This window comes from Tupaia chinensis, unplaced genomic scaffold, assembly GCF_000334495.1.
Source record: "Tupaia chinensis unplaced genomic scaffold, TupChi_1.0 Scaffold000605_1, whole genome shotgun sequence".
In the NCBI taxonomy this organism is placed as follows: Eukaryota; Metazoa; Chordata; class Mammalia; order Scandentia; family Tupaiidae; genus Tupaia; species Tupaia belangeri.
Genome location: NW_006160123.1, coordinates 2647222 through 2660946, shown reverse-complemented (window position 1 = coordinate 2660946; position 13725 = coordinate 2647222). Strand labels below are relative to the sequence as shown.

Sequence of the window (13725 nt, the reverse complement as noted above, 5' to 3'; positions counted from 1 at the left end):
ACCCACCAGGGGGGATGGTCACGCCGCAATCCCTTCTCCTCCATTTTCCTCTCGGGATCTTGGGCATGCACGCACACATGCCCGGCATGAGTTTTAAGCTACCAGGTTCAGGACGCGAACCGCGGTTGATTACACTGGAGTCCAGCGACATAGCCATTACGCTAACTGCTGGTCCTGAGTTCTTAATCCTCAGGCCAAGGTTTGCTCTGAGCCTTCTGGCTGCAGGTCAGGGGTCTGGGCTTGGTGGAGCTCCTGGACGGGGAGTAGGTGGTGTGAGGGTGAGAGGGAAGTAGTGCCAAGAGAGACAGGAGAGGCAGGAGGGCAGAGGGGAGGGCAGAGGCAGAGAGAGGGACTACTGGAGACTTGGAGAGAGAGACCTCAAAGGCAAGGTTTCGAATGCTGCAAGGCTGGGCCGAGGAGGCCACGGCCATCAGGGATGGTCCTAACAGGGCAGGGAGGGGAGTCAGGGCAGAGGCTGTTCTAGGTAGCGGAAGGTGAGACGAGCCGGAGGCCTTGGCACCAAGAGCAGTAGGTTGTGGGAGGTCTGTGCTGGGTTTCTGGCTGGGAAGGAGGCAGGAGTGAGAGGCTGAAGGGCGGTGTGAGTCCAACACCGATGGGGTGGAAAGGTTGTGTTGTTGACCTGTTAACTCACTTGGGGTTGTCTTAGGGAATTTTCTCTGACCCACTTACCCTCTTTGGCATGATTCTCTTTGCAACCCGTTTCAGACTCTGGTTCACCCAGGTTGACCAATGAGTTAGTATTTTGCCCCAAAGAGGAGACCCATAGTAGTCTATGAAAATAAGAAAGTTGCACTTGTAGCAAGATTCTTTTTTTTTTTTTTTAATTTGCTAGAGAGTGTATGTACTCACCAGAGAAAGACAGAGACAGAGAGAGGGAAAGTGAGAAAGCATCCCCCAGGGGGGTGGCCATGCCATAATCCTTTTTCCTCCGTTTCTCTTCTTAGGATTTTCCTTTTGTAGGTTTTTGCCATAGGGCATGTGTGATCACCAGAGAGACAGAGACAGTGAGAGGGAAAGTGAGAACTCACCCCCCACAAGGGGACAGCCACACTGTAATCCCTTCTCTACTCTCCTCCTGGGATTTTGAGCACATGCTTATGCGCCTGGCAAGATTTTCAAGCCACCAAGTCCAGGACTTGAATCATAGTCATCCATGTGAGAGTCCAGCACCTTAACCACCATGCCACCCTCAGGCCCCTCTCCTCTTAGGATTTTGGGCATGCACACATACATGCCCAGCATGGTATTCAAGGTCCCAGATCCAGGACTTGAACTGCCCAGTCAGCCACATGGGACCCAGCAGCCTTAACCATCACATCACCTGGTGGCCCCTTAATGCTGGTTTCTAATTACAGACTCTAGCGTCCCCTGAGTACAGAACTTTCAGAGCTGAGGGAGGGTGGCGGAGCCAGAGCCAAGAAGTTAAGGCCCAGAGTAGGGCAGTGGCTGGCCCAAGGTCACACAGCCAGTGTTTGGGGATATAGCCAGACCGGGAGGCTTGCGTCCCAGAGCCCTGACTTCTGTGCTCCGCAAGTCTTGTCTTCTCTTGAAGATCGGGCTGCCGGTTTTGGTATCTGTCCTTTCTCAGGAAGTGGGACAAAGGAGCCAAGAGCCAAGAAGCTGTCAGGGCTGGTCCTGAGCCCCGGAAGGCTGGGAACTGAAGGTCCACACCCATGTAAACACGGCAAGCACTGAGACCTCTCACTTGGCTCTTGATAGTTTCCTCCAAATCAGTCCCCAGCTATTATCTTGCTTATCCCTGCAGGTCTGCTGGGAGCCAGGGAGGGGCAGACCTCTTAGCCCCACTGCACACCTGGGAGAAACTCAGGCAAGGAGGCAGGCAATAATTTGCCCGAAGTCACCCAACAGGTCAGGATGGGACTGGGGCAGGTGGCTGCATCTCAGAGCCCCCGCGGGAGCAGGTGACCAGCAGAGTATGTGGCCTGTTGGAAGGTGCAGGTGGGTGAGGGTGGGGATAAGGAAATACACACCGTCCCAGAAATCGAGGGTCCCCTGTTTCACAAGGAGCGTGAGCTCATTGTCCCTGGAGGGAGATCCATGGGTACGCATCCCAGTCTGTGCACTGGCGTGCGGCACTAGGGAGGGAGGGGAGCCAGGTGGAGGCGGTGGGACATGAACACGGAGGACACAGACCCGAGGGAGGAAGCAACCCTGGGTCGTGCCCCGACTGGGGTCCGTGTGGCTGCCTTTTCTGCCAGCTCCAAAAGGCCCTAGCAAACCCCTATGACCACACTGGGCCAAAAGCTTCCCCACTGCCTCTCACTGCCCTGGGGCCGAGAAATCACCTGGAGAGAGGGCCATCGGGCAGGAGGGTCAGGAGGCCCCCAAACTGGTGACAATAACTGAGTCTTCCTTCCAGAGGAACTGTTAATAGAGCTCCCCTTCAGTCTCAAAAACATGAAGTCTGACAATGAATTCCCTCATCCCAGTTATGGGACAGCTTCTTCAGTCCCCCTGAATGGAGAAAGCCTTGAGCACCATCTGCCAGGAGGGCAGGCCTGTTCACTGGTGACGTCTGTCTTCGTGTTTCCCTCAGCCCTGTCTGAGAACATCTGGTCTGTCCCAGAAGCCATGCCTCCAAGCCTAAGAGAGCCACTTCTTGGGGAAAGAGCAGCACCCCCAGGTAGAACACTGGGAAGAGGCCTGAGCCCCAGCTCAGAAAACCCAAGACCAAGGCCCAGCTCTGCCTTACCCTTGCTCGTGTTGCTCAAGAGAAGCTGGACCGCACATAGGGACCATGGTTTGAGTCCTCAGCCCTGTCAGTCCAAAACATGCTGGGTATGCGCACAAGTGCCCAAGATTTTTTGTTTGTTTGTTTTTGGAGAGGTTTTTTGCTATAGGGCACGTGCGCATGCCAGAAAGACAGAGAGAGACAGAGAGACAGAAAGCAAGAAATTACCCCCCACCCACCCAGTGGCCACGCTGCAATCCTTTCTCCTCCATTCTCCTCTCGGGATCTCGGGCACGCACGCACACGCGCCCGGCATGAGTTTTAGCCACCGAGTCCGGGACTCGAACTGCGGTCGACTACATGGGAGTCCAGCAATGTAGCCATTACGCTAACTGCTGGTCTCAGTGTCCAAGATTTGATGGAGCTATGAAGGAAGGGGACTGCAGCATGACCAGACCTGTGGAGGGTCTCTTTCTCTCTCTCCCTCCTGTGCAGACATGCACTCTATCATGTACACACTATCACAGTCAGTAAAAAAGCACCTGGCCTTTCAGCTCAGTTCTCAGAAGGGCAGGCTGTAATGGAGGACACAGGCTGCAAGGCACTGCTTACAGGGACAGAGGGCCGTGCTGCCAGGCCCAGGAAGTCACTCCCTGCGGTTGCCACAGAGTGACTAATGTGGCCCCTCAGCTGAGTTCCGCTCGCTGGGGGACCTGGCCCAGGCCCAAAGAGGGCGCTGACAGCGCAGCCCTGCTGGGAGCCTCGTTTCCTGGCAGCTGAGGCACAGTGGGCAGGTCTGACCTGTGAGAGCCGTGGTTACCGCCTGGGGCCTGGGCTGGTTGCAAAAGGGGCCGGTGCTCCTGACGCAGTCTGCTCTCGGTCTCACTCTCCCGAGCTGGTTCCCAGGAGAACGGGGAGCTCAGGGAGGGTGCGTCACCTCTGCCCTGGGCACCTCTCTGTTCCCAGGGAGAAAGCAAGGACACCGCTCCTTCAGGTGTGCACACACACTCACGCTCACACCAGCCCAGCCCCAGCATGCACACGCAGAGACAGCCCCCCACAGATCCACACAGAACTAACTGACAAACACACAGACACAGCCCCAGTAAGCTAGGCCCCACCTAGACATACGTGCACAGGCACGGAGACCAAGGCGTACACACACAGTCGTGTTTCTTACACACTCCTGAGGACAGACGTGGTGTGCATGCACTGACATACAGACATCTTGCCTAAAGATAGACACCCACATCCACAGACAGAAATACACAGACATGCGCCTATGTGGAATCACACATTTCTGCACAAAGACAGCATTCCCGTTAGATACACGAGAGCAGAAGCAGGGACACAGGCCCGCCTGCTAACATTAGCACTCTGCAGTGCTAAAAGCCAGTTTTTGACTACAGTTCAAATCCCCAGTTGGCCTGAAAAACATGCTGGGCGTGTGCGGGGCACACGGGATCCTGAGGAGCCGGAGGGTTGGGCAAAGGGGGGGGTCACAGTGTGATGAGATCAAGGGTGCTTTCTCTTTCATCCTCTCTTTCTCTCTCCCGGATGCTTTCTAACATAAAAACAAACAAACAAAAACAAAACAAAACAAGGACACAGAGGAAGGTACATGAACACAAATATACACATACCTTGTCATCATTTAGTATTTATTGAACACCCACAATCTGCTAGTCATGCTCCAACAGCAAAAGACCTCCCCCCGCACAGTCACACACACAGAAACCCAAGTTCCTTCGTAAGAGACACTCGGGATTATATTGGAGTGAGTCTCCAGGCCAAAGATGGAGGACTATTTTTCTGTAGATGCTCAATGACTCATGGCAGAAAAAACAGTCAAATGTAGATGTATATCGTTTATAATAGAAAGGGGAAAAAGATAAAGAAAACAACCTAAACGTTGCCGTAAATGGGCATCTAGTTAAAGAATTAACATCAGGGTGAACTAGTAACCAAATATACACATACACAGCCTCATAGAGTTTATAATAACATGAAAAAAGCTGTTGATTTTTGAAGTTATTTAAAGTTATTTGTTTATTTATTTTTTAAAATATTTTTATTTATTTATTTATTTTTTTGGAGAGCTTTTTGCTATAGGGCGCATGTGCTCCCCAGAAAGACAGAGAGAGACAGAGAGACAGAAAGCGAGAAATCACCCCCTGGGGGGATGGCCACTCCGCAATCCCTTCTCCTCCATTCTCCTCTCGGGATCTTGGGCACGCACGCACACGCGCCCGGCGTGAGTTTTAAGCCACCGGGTCCAGGACGCGAACCGCGGTCGACTACGTGGGAGTCCAGCGAAGTAACCATTATGCTATCCACCGGTCCCATAGTTAAATTTTTTTTTAGAGGTTTTTGCTATAGGGCGCGTGCGCTCACCAGAAAGAGGGACAGAGAGTGAGAAATCAGTCCCTGGGGGTGGGTCACGCCGCAATCCCTTCTCCTCCATTTTCCTCTGGATCTTGGGCACTCACGCACATGTGATTTAAACTCACGTATGAGTTTAAGCTACCAGGTCCAGGACTCGAACTGCGGTCAACTACATGAGAGTCCAGTGACATAGCCATTATGCCAACTGCTGGTCCACCCACAGTTAAATTTTTAAAAGATGGGACCAGCACATGGTGTGGTGGTTAATGTAAAGAATAACAGATTAGAGTCCCAGACTGCTTAGCCTGAGAGATACTCCTGAGGGGAGCCAGCAGACAATGTGGTTGGTAAGGCCTTGCACCGCCGCATGGCCGACTGTAACATGAGTCCCGGACGTGAGAGCTTGCTTTCTCACTTTCCTTCTCCCTTTCTCTCTCTCTCCAGTGAGGATAGGCACCCTACCCAAATTTTAGAAAATAATAATAATAAATGGAATTTAAATACCTTTTTAAATTTTAGAAAAAGAAAAGTAAAACATGCAGGCGCACATGCGACCAAACTCCCAAGAGAAGAATGGAGGAGAAAGGATTAGAGTGTGGCCACTCTCCCCCACCCCTCGGGGGTGATGTCTCACTTGCCTTCTCTCTCTGTCTCTGCCAAGTGCACACATCCTATAGCAAAAACCTAAAAAAATAAAAATAAAAATTTAAATGAGAGCTAGCCAATGGAATAACCATCAAGGCAGCTGGATTCCACATGGTCAACGGCATGGTTCAAGTCCCAGAATCAGAAGCTTGAAAAACCGCACTGGGCATGTGTGCATGAGTGCCCAAAATCCTGAGGGGAGAGGAGAAAAGGGATTGCAGTTTGGCCAACCTCCCTGGGGAGTGCTTTCTCACCTCACCCCATCCTGTTTCTCCCTGGCAAGCGCACACGCCCTATAGCAAAAAAAGAATGTACAATGTATAAAACATGTATTTTTATAATGTTTTTTGCCATAGAGCACATGTGCTTGCCAGAGAGAGACAATGAGAGGGAAAGGGAGAAATCACCCCCAGGAAGGATGGCCACACCGCAATCCCTCCATTCTCTTCCTGGGATTTTGGGCAAGCATGCACGTGTACTCAGTGTGATTTCTAAGCTGCCAGGTCTGGGACTCAAACCATGGTCAGCTATGTGGGACTCCAATGCCTTAACTACCACACCACCTGTTGGCCCCAGAAACAGAATTTTAGATGTAGATTTAGAGTGGAGGGGGGACAGCAGTCGGCATAATGGTTACATCGCTGAACTCCCACATGATCGACAGCTATTTGAGTCCCAGACCCAGTGGCTTAAAACTCACACTGGGTATGTGAGCATGCGTGCCCAAAATCTCGAGAGGAGAATAGAGTAGGGCAGATCACAGCATGGCCATCCTAACCCCCATAGGAGTGATTTCTTGCTTTCTGTTTCTTGTCTCTCCAATGAGCACACACACCTGATAATAAAAATCTCTCTAAAAAAAAAGAGTAGAGGGGCCAGCAAGTGCCCTGGCACTGGACTCCCATATGGCTGACTGTGGTTCAAGTCTCACCTGACGGCTTGCTATTTCACTTTCACTCTCTTTCTGGTCAAATCAAATAATAATAATAAATAAATAACATATAAAAAAAAAAAAGAAAGAGTGGAGAAAGAAGGGGAAAAGAGGCAAGTGAAAGAGACAGAGATTAAAAACAGACGCTAAAAAGGCAGAGAGAAGCCATATTAGAGAAGAGAACCAGGCAGCTTAGAACCAGAGCAACAGCTCCCTTGCCCTACAGGGTCTGGGCCCCAAGCAGCAAGTCACTGCCCTTCGGCCTCAGTCTCCAGGCCTTGGTGACACAAACCTGGAACCAAACTTGAACCACATGGTGTCCTCCAGGGCTGACTGCCTGGCTTTTCTCCCTAAGCGCTTCGAGGCCAGCAGCAAACACTACCTGTTGGTGAGACCCTGTGGCCGTGAGGGGCGTAGGTGGGGCGCTCTGTCCACTGTTTAGCTGAGGAAATGCGGCTCCTAATGAAACTCCGAGTGTCCTCAGCATGCACGAGCACGTGAAAACTAATAGAGGTAGTCCCTTTTAGAGGCGGGAGGTAGTGGAAGACTGCCAGAGGAGAAACAGGCATCTGGGAGGTGGGTTTAAGAGGGCACATTCTGGGACCAGCAGTTGGCACAATGGCTATGTCGCTGGACTCCCATGTAGTCAACCATGGTTCAAGCCCCGGACCCAGTGGCTTAAAACTCACACTGGACGTGTGTGCATGCATGCCCAAGGCCCCAAGAGGAGAATGGAGGAGAAGGGATTGTGATGTGGCCATCCCCCTTTGGGGGGTGATTTCTCACTTTCTATCTCTGTCTCTCTCTGTCTTTCTGGCGAGTGCACGTGCCCTATAGCAAAAACCTCTCCAAAAAAAAAGAGGGCATGTTCCAAAGTGGAGATCTGGCGAAAGTCAAGACCTGGGATCTGGATATCAGGAGATGATTGGCGATCAATGGGACAAGATGACCTGGCCCACACGGCTGTCAGGTGCAAGAAGGCCTTGAATGCTGAGAGGAGGAGCTGGGAGTTCACCATTAACAGTGAGAGCCAGAAATAGTCTTGAGTCAGGGAGGCGGGAGGGCGGGGCAGCACTGGATGGATTGGAGTGGGGAGGAGTGGTGCCAGGGACGTAGGGCTGAGGCTGATGGAAGTCCCCGGCCAGGCCTGGTGAGCCAGCAGGAGAGGAGACTGGTGAGAAGGCAAGGTTTCAATTTGGCTGACATGGATGTGCTAGTACCATGAGAGTTGGGGAAGAAGCTGGACCTGGGGGCACCTGGACATCACCTGATTGAAGAACTCCACTTGTGGGGCTGGCACGTGGTGTGGTGGTTAAGAGCACTGCACTCCCACAGAGCCGACCACAGTTCAAGTTCCAGACCTGGTGGCTTACTTTCTCATTCCCCCCACCCCGCCACTCTGTCCCTCTCTGGTCAAATGTAAATAAATAAATAAATAATAAAATAAAGTTAAATAAAATAATTCTTTAAAAAAAAAAAAAAAAAGAACTCCGCTTGGGGGACCAGCAGAGGAGTAATGGTTACATCACTGGACTCCCACATAGTTAACCACGGTTTGAGTCATGGACCCAGCAGCTTGAAACTCACACTGGGTGCATGTGTGCCCAAAATCTCGAGAGGAGAATGAGGAAGGGATTGCAGTGTGGCCAAACCTCCTAGGGGGTGATTTCTCACTTTCTATCTCTCTGCCTCTCCAGGGAGTGCATGCGCCCTAGAGCGAAAACTCTCTAAAAAACAGGAACTCCACTTGGGCTTGCTCCTTGACCTGTAGTTAAGACAGTAGGATTTCAGGGACCAGCAGTTAGTGTAATGTCTATGTCGCTGGACTCCCATGTAGTCGACCGTGATTTGAGTTCGGGACCCGCGTCTTAAACGCACGTCAGGCCTGTGGGCTTGCGTGCCCAAGATCCCGAGAGGAGAATGGAGGAGAAGGGATTGTGGCGTGGCCATCTCCCCGGGAGGTGATTTCTCGCTTTCTGTCTTTCTGTCTCTCTGTCTCTCTCTGTCTTTCTGGTGAGCGCACGCGCCCTATAGCAAAAACCTCTAGAAAAAAAAAATAATAATAGTGTAAGACAGTAGGATTTCACTGTGGGTCAAATACCGAGCCTCGTGGCTTGGAAAACATGCCGGGCACATGTTTTTACCTCCAAGATCCCCACAGGGTAGATAAATGGAGAAGGGATTACAGCTTGACCATGTCCCATTGGGGGGCACTTTCTGTCTCGCTGGTGAGTGCACTCACCCTCTAGCAAACTTAAAATAAAGGAGGCTGGGACCAGCAGTTAGCATAATGGCTATGTTGCTGGGCTCCCATGTAGTCGAGTGTGGTTCTAGTCCCGGACCTGGCGGTTTAAACTCACACCAGGCGTGTGTGCGTGTGTGCGTGTGTGCCCAAGATCCTGAGAGGAGAATGGAGGAGAGAGGATTGCGGCATGGCCATCCCCCCTGGGGGGAATTTCTCACTTTCTGTCTCTCTGTCTCGCTCTGTCTGTCTGGCGAGTGCACACGCCCTATAGCAAAAACCTCTCAATAAATAAATAAATAATAAAATAAATTAATTAATTACGAGGGCCAGCAGGTGACTGGCAGGTGGTGTGGTGGTTAAAAGCACTGGATTCCCACGTCACTGACCGGACCGTGGTTCAAGACTTGGACCAGGTGGCTTGCCTTTTCATTTTCCTTTCTCTCTCTGTCTCTCTCTGGTCAAATTAACAAATAATAATAACAAATGGAATTAAATAAATAAAATATCAAAAATAATTTAAAATAAATAAAGAACCCCACTTTGTGACATGTCTAAGGCCCCTTGCAATGGTAGTTTGAGAACCTTTTTTTAAAAATTATTTAATTTCATTTATTTTTTTTTTTTGAGAGGTTTTCGCTATAGGGCGCGTGCGCTCACCAGACAGACAGAGACAGACATAGAAACAGAAAGCGAGAAATCACCCCTCTGGGGGATGGCCACCCCTCAATCCCTTCTCCTCCATTCTCCTCCTGGGATCTTGGGCATGCACTCACACGAGCCCGGCGTGAGTTTTAAGCCACTGGGTCCGGGACGTGAACCGCGGTTGACTACATGGGAGTCCAGTGACATAGTCATTACGCTAACTGCTGGTTCCCTAATTTTATTTATTCATTCATTTTATTTTAATTTGACCAAAGAGAGACACACAGAGGAAGAGAGAGAAAGTCAGAAAGCAAACCACCAGGTCCAGCACTTGAACCAGCGTCGGCCGTGTGGGAGTGTCCAGCACCTTAACCACCACCACAGCATCTGCTGGTCCCAGTAGTTTGAAAACCTTCAATTTTGTCAAAATCCTGTATACTTCATTTTGCAAATGAGGAAACATAGGCACAGAGAAGGGAAATGATTTGCCTAAGGTCATGGTGAATGTCAGAATCTGAACTGAACTTGAATCGGGTCTCTGCCCCAGAGGGGAGCAGAGAGGGGGGCGAGGTTGCAGTAACAGCAGGCTACAAAGCGTAACAGTGCAGCTCGGCACCTTAACCGAGGGGACAAGGGGACAAAAGGAGGTGAGGTGGCTGGAGCTCTGGGGGCCAGACCATGCTGGGACAGGGAGCAGACTGTCTTGGCTACAATTAAATTAGAGGATTATCTGAGGTTTCACTTGGCTAGGAGTTCTGTCCCTTAGCCATGTTCTTCCTCTCACACACACCTATACTTCCTGCAGGGGAGCTGGGCCCGGAGGTGGGTAGGGATGGGTGTTCACCTGGCCCAGCAGGTGCCTAGCAGGTATCCCAGGTGTGCCTTAGGAACACACAAGAAATAGAAGTGTTACAGAAATAACTCCCATGTATCAAATGCTAGTTTGCAAAATGTTCCTACTACTACTTGGTGATATTTCTTGTGAGATATTATCTTTGTCCTCTGGGCCTCAGTTTCTTTCTCTTTTTTTAGAGAGGTTTTTTGCTTAGGGTGCATGCACTTGCCAGAGACAGAGAAAGACAGAGACAGGAAGCGAGAAATCACCCCCTAGGGGATATGGCCATGTCACAATCCCTTCTCCTCCATTCTCTCGGGGTTTTGGGCATGCACGCACACGCACCCAGTGTGAGTTTCAAGCCTCTGGGTTTGGGACACTCTAACTGTGGTCGGCCACATGGGAGTCCAGCAACGTAACTATTATGCCACTTGCTGGTCCCAGGTCTGTTTCTTTATGGTAAAATAAATCTTTGTTTTCCCCTAAAGTGTCCTTTAAAATTCCCTTCAGCTGCAATTCCAGGGAATATTCTCTGGATCCCAGTCCTTCTCCAAATCCTCTCCCAATAAATCCTCAGGATTTCTGGGACCAAACCTCTATTTAATTTGTTTGCAACTGGCACCTGACATTCACTAGGCCCTTTTGTGTCATGACTGAAGACTGGGTCCAGCCAACCCATATGCAAGAACTTTGGCTGGCGGTTGAGGTTAAAGCGGATGTTCATGCTTTGTGTTCATGGTTTGTGTTAACGCTGTAAGTAAAAAGGGGGGACTCCCCCAACCTCAGACCCTGGGCTCCGTGAACTGTCAGGAGGATGGGAGCAAAAAGGTTAGAGGGTTGGAGATTGCCCTAGAGCCTCAGGCCGAGCCTGGTTCTCAAGAAAGGAGAGGGAGAGGGGAGGGGCTCCACCCGCCTGGTGAGGTCATGGGAAAGCTGCTCTGGCGCTGACACCTGGGGAAACCCGTTTCCAGGTCGCTTCCCACGCTAGCTCTCCTGGGAACCAGCTAAGCCCCAAGCGGGGAGCCCCACACCTGCCCCCCCCATTCCCGCTCAGTTGTCCTCACTCTGTCCTGTCTGATCTAGCCCCCACCATCTAACCTAGTCTCAGTCCTTTCGCACCCAACCTCTTCCTGCCCAGGCTGTTGGGCTTTCTTGAGGGTTTTGAGGGACCAATAGGAGGACTATACCAGAAAATGACAGAGACGGCAGCTTCAGAAATGTCAGGTTTTATTTGCAGGCTCTGCACTGCTCTACCTTCTAGGTTGTGACCCTGGGGAGAGGGATGGCCCCCAGCCTCTTCTTCCTTCAGGCTTTAATTTGCAGCTCCTCCCCCTCCCTTGGCTGGGCCAGGACTCTCACTTCCTGCCCCACTCTGGCCCAGCCAGTTTGGGCAGTGCCTAGGGAGCCCTGGGATCTAGTTCTTCCCAGGGACCAGCCCCGCCCCCTGGCCCCGGCGGCCGGGAAGGCAGCCCAGCTGTCAGCCTGCTCCTCTGCTGCCTCAGTTCCCTGCTCTCCTGTCTTCCTCCTTCCAGGCCAAGCCCTCTGGTCTACCTCCAGCCCCACAGCTTCAGGGCTCACGTTCCCTTCCTCTCAACCCCTCATGGCATATCTTAAACTTCTCTCCAAATCATGGCTGGACACCTGCCAGCCCTCCAAGATGCCCAGCTGTTCCCAAGGCTCTTCCTCAGCCCCCCAGTATTAAAGAAGGGGTGGGGACCACCACAAGCAGTCCTGACTCAGCCATACTGATTTGGGGACCTGGGAATTAGATCCCAAACTGCTCCAAGGTGGCCAACACTATTAGGGCCATCCCATGAAAATCAACATGCTGGGCTTTCTTTGTTAGCCTTGACAGCAGAAATTCAAATCAGAGCCGTTCCTCCTTCCGGCCCTAGGGACCGGACCCCCTGACATATCAGAGCGGGCCGTTAGAGGAGAATGTCCCCAGTGTTCAGAAGGAAACTGAGTCCCATAGGGTAACCAGGCCCTGCCAGGAACCCCCTCAAAGGCCCGCTGCCCCACATTCCGGAAGTCTCTGGCCTCCAGCCTCCAGCGCACTGCATGCCATAGCTGTTCAAACAAAGCAGAAGAACTTCTTCCAGCGGCACCGGGAGAGGGTGCGCACACCTTTGGCATTCAGTTTCTTCTCCAGCCGTGCTTTGTGCTCGATGGCACTGAGAATGGCAGAGTCAAATACCTCCTTCAGGTTCTTCTGGGTCAAAGCCGAGCACTCCAGGTAGCAGCAGGCCCGGATCTTTTCCGCCAGACCTTGAGCCTGGGGCTGGGGCACCGGGCCCTCCCGGCCTCCTTGGTCCAGCTGAATCAGTACATTGACATCGTCCCTCAGGTCGGCCTGGGTGCCCACCAGCAGCACGGGTGCCTGGGGGTTGTGGGTCCGGATCTCGGGCAGCCATTTCTCTGTGATGTTTTGGAAGGAGCTGGGCTGCACCACGCTGAAGCATGCCAGGAAGACGTCGGTATCCGGGTAGCAGAGGGAACGAAGCCGATCAAAGTCCTCCTGAGGTAGGAAGGTCCGGGCATTAGTAGGATTATTCCCGGCCATATGGAAAAAGGAATCCGCTTCTTACCTGGGGCTAGAGACCCGAGACTCCAAAGGGCCCAAGGCTGTCTCCCTTCCCGCTCGAACTGGGGGTCCTCCCACCAGCGAGCCCGCCTCCCCCAGGTCGTAAACGATGCTCTCAGTTTCTCACCTGTCCGGCTGTATCCCAGAGCTCAATGCGCACCGGGGCTCCATCCACCAGGACTTGCACTGCAGGGGTGGGGCGGGGAAAGCCTGAGTTAAGAAGAGCGACCTGGGCCACACCGGACCTCACCAGCGCCACCTCGGGGCCTGCTCTCGCCTCCTCCCCGGGGTCTTCGGTGCCCTCCCGCCGAGTGCACAACCCCACCGCCAGGCACACGGCCGCTGAGGCCATCGAACGTACCGGAGAAGGTGTCCAGGGCTGTGGGCCGGTAGCGCGCGGGGTACCCATTGCAGGTGTAGCTGACGATGAGGCTGCTCTTGCCCACCGCCCCGTCGCCCACCAGCACGCACTTGATACCTAGCTCCGGGGGCGCGCTGCGCCGCCGCGGAGGCGGGGTCGGGGCCCGGAGAGGGGGCGGCTCGGGCTCGCTCAGCTCCCGCGGCGGCATGGCCCGCTCCCGGGGCAGCAGAGGGGCCAGCCCGTGACCAGGCTCAGCTGCTCTCGGGGAAGCAGGTTCCGCTGGCTGCCTCTGTTCGAGTGGGTCCAGGCTGGGCGCGCCTCCGCACGCTACCCGCTGGGATATCTAGGGCCCCGCCCACCTCCTCTGCATGTCCCGAGCGGCCC

The 13725-nt window shown here is 52.7% G+C and overlaps 1 protein-coding gene across 1 annotated transcript; it reads right to left on the bottom strand.

The window, feature by feature from the left end:
- Nucleotides 1–11606: 11606 nt before the first annotated feature.
- RHOV (ras homolog family member V) lies at nucleotides 11607–13652 on the bottom strand. Its single transcript, XM_006158678.2, has 3 exons — nucleotides 13342–13652; nucleotides 13108–13166; nucleotides 11607–12914 (listed from the first exon to the last, which is right to left on the bottom strand). The coding sequence occupies exons 1-3, from the start codon at nucleotides 13547–13549 to the stop codon at nucleotides 12471–12473; spliced, it is 711 nt and encodes a 236-aa protein (XP_006158740.1). The 5' UTR covers nucleotides 13550–13652; the 3' UTR covers nucleotides 11607–12470.
- Nucleotides 13653–13725: the final 73 nt, after the last annotated feature.

Excerpts from the sequence above, each read along its gene's own strand:
- RHOV (XM_006158678.2), bottom strand. The coding sequence starts at position 13,549 with ATGCCGCCGCGGGAGCTGAGCGAGCCCGAGCCGCCCCCTCTCCGGGCC. Across the intron at positions 13,167-13,341 it reads AGCCCTGGACACCTTCTCCG|TGCAAGTCCTGGTGGATGGA; the intron begins GTACGTTCGATG and ends CCACCCCTGCAG. Across the intron at positions 12,915-13,107 it reads TCTGGGATACAGCCGGACAG|GAGGACTTTGATCGGCTTCG; the intron begins GTGAGAAACTGA and ends TTCCTACCTCAG.